General features: G+C 37.7%; 1 protein-coding gene across 1 annotated transcript; it reads left to right on the top strand.

The window, feature by feature from the left end:
* The first annotated feature begins 1,007 nt into the window (after positions 1–1,007).
* Positions 1,008–1,712, top strand: LOC110792403 (uncharacterized). The gene has a single exon (XM_021997200.1). It carries the CDS (start codon positions 1,008–1,010, stop codon positions 1,710–1,712), a length of 705 nt encoding a protein of 234 aa, XP_021852892.1.
* Positions 1,713–9,987: the final 8,275 nt, after the last annotated feature.

The raw sequence follows: 9,987 nt of genomic DNA on the forward strand, positions 1-9,987 counted from the left end.
AGGTTATCTATGTTAATTGAAGATCAAGTGGCGGAGGGTGATGGAAACCCCTTAAAATTTCTAAAAATGTTTCTTTGTCTCATGTGTTTTATGCGGATGACATCTTTTTGTTTGGTTCTGCTACAACTACCAATATGGAAGTAATCATGAGTACTATTGTAAAGTTTAGTAGCTTGTCGGGTTTAAGGGTAAATATGAAAAAATCTTCGATTATTTTCCCAACTAAAATGAATCACTCTATTCGCAATATGATAGCCACTCCCTATGGATTACGAAGCACCTCTTGTTTTGGTAAGTATTTGGGAATTGGGAGTGGACATAAGACCTAATAAGCTGAAAATTAGTAATTATTTTAGACTATTAGACAAATCGATGGATCGACTTAAAGGTTGGCAGGCTAAACTTTTAAATATGACAGGGCGATGTACTCTTAGTAAATCAGTATTTACCTACCCCCTTTATAATATGCAAACTAATGTTTTACCAGTTGCGGTAATTAACAGAATAGAAAAGTCTTGTAGGAAGTTTTTATGGAATAAAGTTGATCGGATAAGATATCTGGCTCGCATTTCTTGGAGTAAGGTCACTAATCCTATGGGATTGGGGGGTTAGGAATTAGGAGGTTAAGAGAATGAAATTTAACTTTTATGCCAAATTAAGTTGGATGGAAAATGTTAACTTCGCCAGAAAAACTCTGGGTTCGTATCTTCAATGACAAATATTTAAAAAATAGTGCCTTCTTGGAATGCATTCCTAAACCAACTCATTCCCCTATATGAAGGGATATCTTAATGGGACGGTCTCTTTTAGAAAAGGGTTTAATTGTTGCGATTGGTGACGGCAAGTCAACCTCCCTTTGGTACCATCACTGGATCGGATCAGAACTGCTATATAAAATTATGAATAGAGATGTTCCAAATTCGGTTGCTCATAGGTTTGTGTGTGACATCATTAAACATGGAAAATGAAATTTAGATCGAATTAAGCACTTAATACCAGATTCTGTAATGACTGACATCTTAGCTACTCCTTTGTCCATTGTTTCGAAAGATGAGGATTATATTAGATGGAAAGAATCAAAAGATGGTAAATTTATTATCAAAACTTCTTATTCTCTTCTTCTTAAGTCAGAATGTGCTGATATTTATCAATCTAGTACTGTTTCTTGGAAATTAATGTGGAAAATTCGTGCTCCTTTTAAGTATAGAATGTTAATGTGGAATTGTGTGCATGAAATATTGCCAGTTGCTGCATCTTTATCTCAGTACATTGATACTATTTATGCCCAATGCTCAAGATGTTCTTCTGCCCCAGAAACTCATTTACATTTATTTCGGGATTGTTGGGAATCAAGTATATTATGGAGTTATATTTTCAAGCGTGTTAAGAATGCTAAAGAGGTTCACTTAAATTCCTTCTTCCGTCTGGACTGGACTGGGTGGATAAATTATAACCTTTCTTTAAGCATGGATTGGAAAGTAGTTTTTATAGTGGCAATTTGGCACATTTGGAAAGCACGAAATAGAGAAGTCTTTGATTTGAAAATGATCAAGCCATTCTCAGTGTATAATACATTCTATGTAAACTATATGGATACTAACACAATCATGCAGGCAAAAGCTGCAGGTAACTGGTTGCAGAAGAGTCCAACCTGGAAGCCACCAGCAGCTTGGTTTATTGATGGCAGTTGGAAGGAGAGGGATGAAGCATGAGGGGGAGGAGTGTTCATAAGTGAAACTGGAAGCTGGTATATTGGATTTGCCAGCAAATATAATGCAGTCACTTTAGCAGCAGAATTGTACGCAATAAGGGAAGGACTTCAAATGGCAGTTGACTATGATGTTAAAAACCTTGAGGTGGAAACTGATGCAGAGATATTGGTCAAGCTTTTGGGGTCTATGAGTGATCAGTATCATCATGAATTAGCTCCTGTTCTTAAAGATGCAGCGTGCTTAATGATAAGGTTTAGTTTCTTCATGATAAGTCATCTCCCTCGTATGTACAACAAGTTAGCTCATTCAATGGGGCAGTATGCAATTACAATGGCAGTAGGACACAAGGCGTTCCTTAATCCTCCCCCTTTCACTGATCTGATCTATCAAGGGGAACTCCAACAGGCAAAGAACAATTTAAAGGAGATGGGACAATCTTTGAATGCAAAGGAGATCAATCAGCAAGTCATAGATTTGGAAGCACCACCACTTGTGGAGACATCAACAACAACAGTCACAACAGAAATCTTATTTGGTACAATCCCAACTAAGGTGACTACAAAGGTGGTCAATGTGAATCAAGGAAATGAAATGCAGCAGGGTCGAGATTCAGGTACTAAAGAGTAGTTGGTTCCCTGGTTTTCCTCCTTCCTTGGATGATAGCTTTTGTTTGGATTAACTTGCTCAGAGGGGGGACTGTTTTCTGAGAAATTTCAATACAATCTCCTTGATTGGCATATCAAGTGTTATTCTCGTAATTATAATGAAAAATATACAATCTAAAAATTGCAATTTACAATATATTTGATATTTTAAAAAAATAAAAATAAATGAAAATAATTTTAATATAAAAAGAGATTGCATATTTAAATATGTACCCCATGATATGTTTCACTCGCCAATCATAGAGATTGACTTGACGGAGCTCCTGTTTTTTAGGAGTAGTATTTAGGTTGGGATGCTTTGTTAATATTTTGGTTATGCGGGCTGCAAGTTTTTAGTGGCATAGCCTGTTATATTTTGTACAATTTGTCACGCTGACGTGCTTTTAATATAAGATCTTCTTTGCGTAAAATAAAAAAAATTAATGAGTAATAGAGCGATTTCCGTAAATATTGCACAAAGATACATTAATTCCCAAAATACGTTACTTTTCTTGATAATTCCCACCATACCGTCCACGTCAGCATAGTGAACCGGTCTTTTTTTTTTAAAATAAGCAGCGCAAAACCGCTATCTCAGATAGCGGTTTAAGGGTGTTAACCGCTATCTGAGATAGCGGTTAATGTTTAATGAACCGCCATCTCAGATGGCGGTTTACCCCTTATCACATACCTCCATCCAGGAAGCAAATTCAAAAAATCAAAAGCACCAAAAAAACCCGGCTCTGTTCTGTCTCTCTCTCCGCCGTCCTGCGGTTTTGCTCCGTCGTCCCTGTTTCTCTCTCCACGGGCCGTTGTCCCTATTTCTCTCTCCACCGGTCGGCTCGCCGTTAGCCGACCTTGTTCCTCGCCCTACCTCCGGCCGTCGCGTCGAGCCTCCTCACCCACAACGGATTCTCGAGTCTCTTTCTCACCCTTCTCCGTCGTTCCTCCGTTTCGAGATTGTTCCTCAGCCCTCGGCCGGCGTCGAACCTCTTCCTCACCACCACCGGCCATCGAGCTTCCTCATCAGCCACCAAAGCCGTCGAGCTTCTTTCTCACCCACCACCGGCCGTCGGTGGTTCGACATCAGGTAAGCCCTAATTTTTTTTTTGAATTAATATATTTGAAGCTAATTATTAATTCAGTAATAATAGTTGCTATGTTTAGGTTTGTTTGATGATGTTATTAGGAAGATCATGCTTAGGTTTGATTGATGAGTTTATGATCATGATTACCATGGATTGTAATTTTTTTTATTGTTAACGTATTTCTAACCGCTAATTGAGATAGCGATGTTATGAATTATATTATTTTAAAGTGATTATCCTGTGATTTTTATTTTCTTGAATTGTTTATCGCTTAAAAGTGCTCTTAAAAGTGTGATCTTTGAATTCGTTTTAAGCTCTTGAGTTTTTCAATTTGGAATTTTAGTCTTCAATTTTTCAAGTTCAGTTGAATTGAAATCAGATTATGATGGCCCAAATTATGGATTCGTATTATTAATCATATTATTTTTTGTTTAGAATATGGAGTTGCCAGACTATCCTATTTATTGTCATTGGGGAGGGGAAATTTTGCAAAGTAGCGGTGATGTTACATATAAAGGAGGAGAGAGAAATTTTGGATTTGTCAATTCTCAAATGAGTTATGATGAGGTTTTGAGTAAGGTTTATGATCTTATGAGATGTGACTCGAGAGTTGTGGAGTTGAAGCTACTAATGAGGTATCCAATGATGTCCGGTTCATATGAAGCCATTCCGTTGGATGATGACAATTCTTTAAAAGCAATGTTGATTGCTATGTCTCAAACACAACAACAATTGAAATGAACATGGAAAAATCTGGTGCTCACGAGGTCCAAGCCTTTGATCATGAGATGGGGCTATTTGAGGTTACAACTGGACGAGGAGGCAGGGCTTCGGGTAAAGGTGGTAACATACACACTGTTAACCTTGTAGCCAAAACTTGTACTTGTGAGAAATTAAAAATCTACAAGTTGCCATGCTCCCATGTGCTTGCGTTTTGTCGTTCTCGCAGCTTATCTTATGCTGCTTTCGTTGATCCTTTCTTTACCACTGTCGAGTATAGGCAAACATACTTGAAGAGCTTTCATCCACTTCCTGATGTTCCCTATTGGCCTCCTTATACTGGGGTGAGAATAGTTGCTGATGCTAATAAACGGCGTGGCGTGGGACGCCCAAAGTCGTCTCGATACCCTAATGAGATGGATTCGAGTGCTCGACGCAGTGTCAATGTAAAATCATGTAGCATTTGTCGACATCAAGGGCATAATAAGAAAACTTGTGCAGCTAGGGGTGGTGTTGGATCATCGGGGTAATAAAGTCAGTTTATGTTTCTTTTGATGTGTGATTCTAAGTTTAATTTTTGTGCATATATTTCTTTTGACGTGTGATTTTACGAGTTTCTAATAAACTTCTTTTTCAGTCTCATGGAGCCGACGTTCCATCCCGGCCCACGTGATACTTCGGTTTTGACGTTGCAGGCGGAGCATAGGAGTGAGGATGTTTGGGGAGGGGGTATGGACAGGCTTTTGACGTATCGGGAGCACGTGTTTGGTTTAGGAGAGTGGGTGATACATGATCGTGTTTTGGAGTTTGTTAGGTTAGCAGGGTTCTATGGTGTACATAGATTGGTTGGTAGTGGATTAGCCTTAGATAGGTCTTTGATCACAGCATTGATTGAGAGATGGAGACAGGAGACGCACACTTTTCATTTGGCTGTTGGTGAGGCTACTATTACTCTACAGGATGTCGTTGTTTTGTTGGGGCTCATAGTTCATGGGGCTCCTGTCACAGGGGATGGTACTGGGGTGTGGTCAGCTTTAGTCGAGGAGTTGTTAGGGATACGACCAGAGCCTGGCGATGATGGAAAACCTATTCTCCAGGGCTCATCATTGAGGATGACTTGGTTGAGGCGACACTTCAGTCAGGGCCCCCCTGATGGCGCTGCTGATATTGTTTATGAGAGGTTTAGCTGAGCATATATTCTTGCACTTATGAGTTCCATTTTGTTTGCTGATAAGAGCGGTGATGTCGTGCAGCTCATCTACTTGCCATTGATTCGCGACTTGCGTAGAGCTGGGACATACAACTGGGGGAGTGCGACCCTTGCTTATTTGTATCGACAGATGTGTCGAGCCGCTCGTAGACGATCCCGTGACATTGGTGGTCCACTTATACTTCTGTAGTTATGGTCATGGGAGCATATTCACATTGGTCGTCCGAGGATTTCGAGAGTTTGCGATGCTCCACCTCCTGACCCAGAGCATCCTATTGAGGTCGACAACGATCCATCTATTCTTGGTACTCAGCATCAGCGTGGAGTGGACCCCTTAGCATGCAGGTAACTAATTTGTTTAACTATTCATTACTACTTCGATAAATCAAGTAATTTGTTAACACTTTACTTCACTAACCCTTTACTTTACTTGTTTTGTTAGTTGGCTTAGGGTTCACTTTTCATGTGGCCATACAGCTAGTGGACTCTCTTTCTTTAGGGATGCACTTGACCATCAAAAGGAGACGCAGGTATTTAATATCTCACCTTACTAATTACTCAATGCTTCTTTTGTTTCAAGTTAGGTCAACTTTGGTCAATTTTTGTCAATGATGGTGCATTAAAGTCAACTAGGTCAACTTTGGTCTAAATTGTCAATTTAAGTCAACTTTGGTCTAAATTGTGATTAATTCAAGTTAAAAGCATAAAATGACCTAAATTCAACTAAAATAGCATAAATTGACCTAAATTCAACGAAAATTGCCTAAATTCAATTAGTAAGGTCAACTTTGGTCTAAATTGTGATTAATTCAAGTTAAACGCATAAAATGACCTATATTCAACTAAAATAGCATAAATTGACCTAAATTCAATTAGTAAGGTCAACTTTGATCAATTTAAGTCAACTTTGGTCAATTTAAGTCAACTTTGGTCTAAACTGTGATTAATTCAACTAAAAAAGCATAAAATGACCTAAATTCAACTAAAATAGCATAAATTGACCTAAATTCAACTAAAATTGCCTAAATTCAATTAGTTAGGTCAACATTTTAAGTCAACTTTGGTCAATTTAAGTCAACTTTGGTCAACTTTGGTCTAAATTGTGATTAATTCAACTAAAAAAGCATAAAATGACCTAAATTCAACTAAAATAGCACAAATTGACCTAAATTCAACTAAAATGACCTAAATTCAACTAGTTAGGTCAACTTCGGTCAATTTAAGTCAACATTGGTCAACTTTGGTATAAATTGTGATTAATTCAACTAGTTAGGTCAACTTAGGTCAATTAAGTCAACTAACGTCAATTTGAGCTCCCTCGATTCTATTTAGATGAAGTTATGTTAATTTAGGTCAATTCACCTTAAATTATCTTAAATAGCCTACATTCACCAAAAATTGTCTAAAAATTCCCATAATTCACCAAAAATTGCCTAAATTCACCTAAAATCGCCTTAAATAGCTTCAATTCACCTTAATTAGCCTAAATCCACCAAACATAGCCTAAAAAGACCTAAACTAGCTTAAATTCACCTAACATAGTCTAGAATAGCTTGAATTCACCTAAAATAGGCTAAAATATCTTAAATTCACCTAAAATGGCATATAATAGCTTAAATTCACCAAAGATTGTCTAAAAAGGCTTAAGTTCACCTAAAATGGCCTAAAATCGCCTTAAATAGCTTCAATTCACCTTAATTAGCCTTAAATAGCTTAAATTCACCTTAAATGGCAAATAATGCACTAAATTCACCTAAAATCGCCTTAAATAGCTTCAATTCACCTTAATTAGCCTAAATCCACCAAATATAGCCTAAATACACCTAAACTAGCTTAAATTCACCCAAAATAGTCTACAATAGCTTGAATTCACCTAAAATATCCTAAAATTGCCTAATGTCACCTAAAATATCCTAAAATGGCCTAAATTCAGTTAAAATAGCCTTAAATAGTTAATTCACCTAATGTAGCCTAAAAACGCTTAAGTTCACCTAAAATAGCTTAAATTCACCTTAAATGGCAAATAATGGCCTAAACTCACCTAAAATCGCATAAACTAGCTTAAATTCACCTAACATAGTCTAGAATGGCTTGAATTCACCTGAAATAGGCTAAAATAGCTTAAATTCACCTAAAATGGCATATAATAGCTTAAATTCACCAAAGATTGCCTAAAAAGGCTAAAGTTCACCTAAAATCGCCTTAAATAGCTTCAATTCACCTTAATTAGCCTTAAATAGCTTAAATTCACCTTAAATGGCAAATAATGCCCTAAATTCACCTAAAATCGCCTTAAATAGCTTCAATTCACCTTAATTAGCCTAAATCCACCAAATATAGCCTAAATACACCTAAACTAGCTTAAATTCACCTAAAATAGTCTACAATAGCCTAAAATATCCTAAAATTGCCTAATTTCACCTAAAATATCCTAAAATGGCCTAAATTCACTTAAAATAGCCTTAAATAGTTAATTCACCTAATGTAGCCTAAAAACGCTTAAGTTCACCTAAAATAGCTTAAATTCACCTTAAATGGCAAATAATGGCCTAAATTCACCTAAAATCGCATAAAATAGCTTCAATTCACCTTAATTAGCCTAAATCCACCAAATATAGCCTAAATACACCTAAACTAGCTTAAATTCACCTAACATAGTCTACAATAGGTTGAATTCACCTAAAATATCCCAAAATGGCCTAAATTCACTTAAATTAGCCTTAAATAGTTTCAATTCACCTAATATAGCCTAAAAACGCTTAAGTTCACCTAAAATAGCTTAAAATCACATAATATAGCTTAAAAAGGCTTAAATTCACCTAGAATTGTCCAAAATAGCCTAAAATTGCCTAAAATTGCTTAATTTCACCTAAAATTGCCTAAATACTCACTTTTTACTTATTGTAGATGACTTGGCAGCCATAATCAGAGACGGTACTTGGTTTACTACCCGAGATTTGTAGATGTGATAGAGATATATAGAGCTCGGTTGTACCGTTGATTTTCTTTGACATTGTTGAGTACCACTACCCAAATCGAGTGATGCGTCATTTTGGATTGGAACAGTCAGTTTCCGTTGCGTGTGACACGAGTGTTGATCTTCATAATGTGGATCGACCACATAAAAACAAGAAGTTTGAAGAGCTGCATCGCAAACATGTGGAAGAGTGGCGTGATCGTGAGAGTCGGATTGTTCAAGGCACTCCTTTTGCCGGTCATCGTGAGAGGATGAAGGAGTATATGGATTGGTATTGTAGCATCACGAGACTCCTCATTACTCCTGTTACACGATCACCCCCCACCACTCATTATCAGCCGTCTTCCTCTGATATTATTTTGGTAAATTAATCCTTATTCCATTTTCATGTATAATGTTTATATTCATAACTAATGATGAATTCTAATTATTGTTTCACATTCTTTTTTGTAGTCACATGCATTGGCTGATCTTGCCTCAAGATGCACTCGAGCTGTGGATTATGCGTTAGAGTTACCTCCCAGTTTGGCCCTTCTTCTCACTCTTGATACGTTACGCAATTTGAGTTCCTCTTGCATTGAGACCTTATCAAGAGTGGGGCAAGACCATATCCTCCAACAATATGATTTAGCCTCGTCTCAGTGTACACCCGACACCTCCACCTCACATGTTTCTCGAGGGCGTGGTTTTCGACCACCACGTGCACGCCCTCCACCACTTACTCCTCCTCTACGCCCTCCAGCACTTACTTCTCCACGCCCTCCACCACCACCTTCTCCACGCCCTCCACCTCTTACTCCTCCTGCATCTCCGCCAGCATCACAAGTTATTTCATCTCCTCCTTTGCAGCTTCTCACTTACCGGCGACAAAAGGATTGTTCTCCTAGTCAATGTCCCGAGCCAATTGCCGAGGAGGATGAGTCCTCATTTTCATCGTCCGAGCATGCAAAGAAACAACGTAGAACTTAGATTTGAGCTACATTAGAAATTTTGTGTAATCTTTTGTTCTTTTTGCTAGTATTGGAACTTTTGGAACTTTTAGAAACTCATGTGTCATTATTGGAACGATTTTTGGAACGATGGAACTTTTGGAAATTTTTTGTTTGCACTCTTCTATTTTGTTGCATAAGTGTTATGGTTTGGTTGGTTGGTATGATTTGTGGAGGTTGTTGGAGTTGGATTATAGACGTTGTTGGAGATCTTGGAGTTGTTTACAGGTTGTTGGAGTTGGACTATTTGGCACGAAGATCTCAGCCCATTTTCTGGCTGAACACTGGAAACAACAAGCTTGGATGCAGGGTGCATTATGAACCGCTATCTGAGATAGCGGTTTGGTTTAGAAACAAACCGCTATCTCAGAATGCGGTTAAGTATCATAAACCGCATTATGAGTATCATAAACCGCATTATGAGATAGCGGTTTAGTTCTAAACCAAAGATAGCGGTTAAGTGTTGAACCGGAAAAAAAAAATAGTTTTCTCACTCCCTTGCTGACGTGGACGGTATGGTGGGAATTAACAAGAAAAGTAACGTATTTTGGGAATTAATGTATCTTTGTGCAATATTGACGAGTAATGAGAGAGTAGCAATAAAAAAAAATAAAAAAAATCATTTCAATATAGTCTATCCCTGGAAT

Source organism: Spinacia oleracea, chromosome 3 (genome assembly GCF_020520425.1).
Source record: "Spinacia oleracea cultivar Varoflay chromosome 3, BTI_SOV_V1, whole genome shotgun sequence".
NCBI lineage: Eukaryota > Viridiplantae > Streptophyta > Magnoliopsida > Caryophyllales > Amaranthaceae > Spinacia > Spinacia oleracea.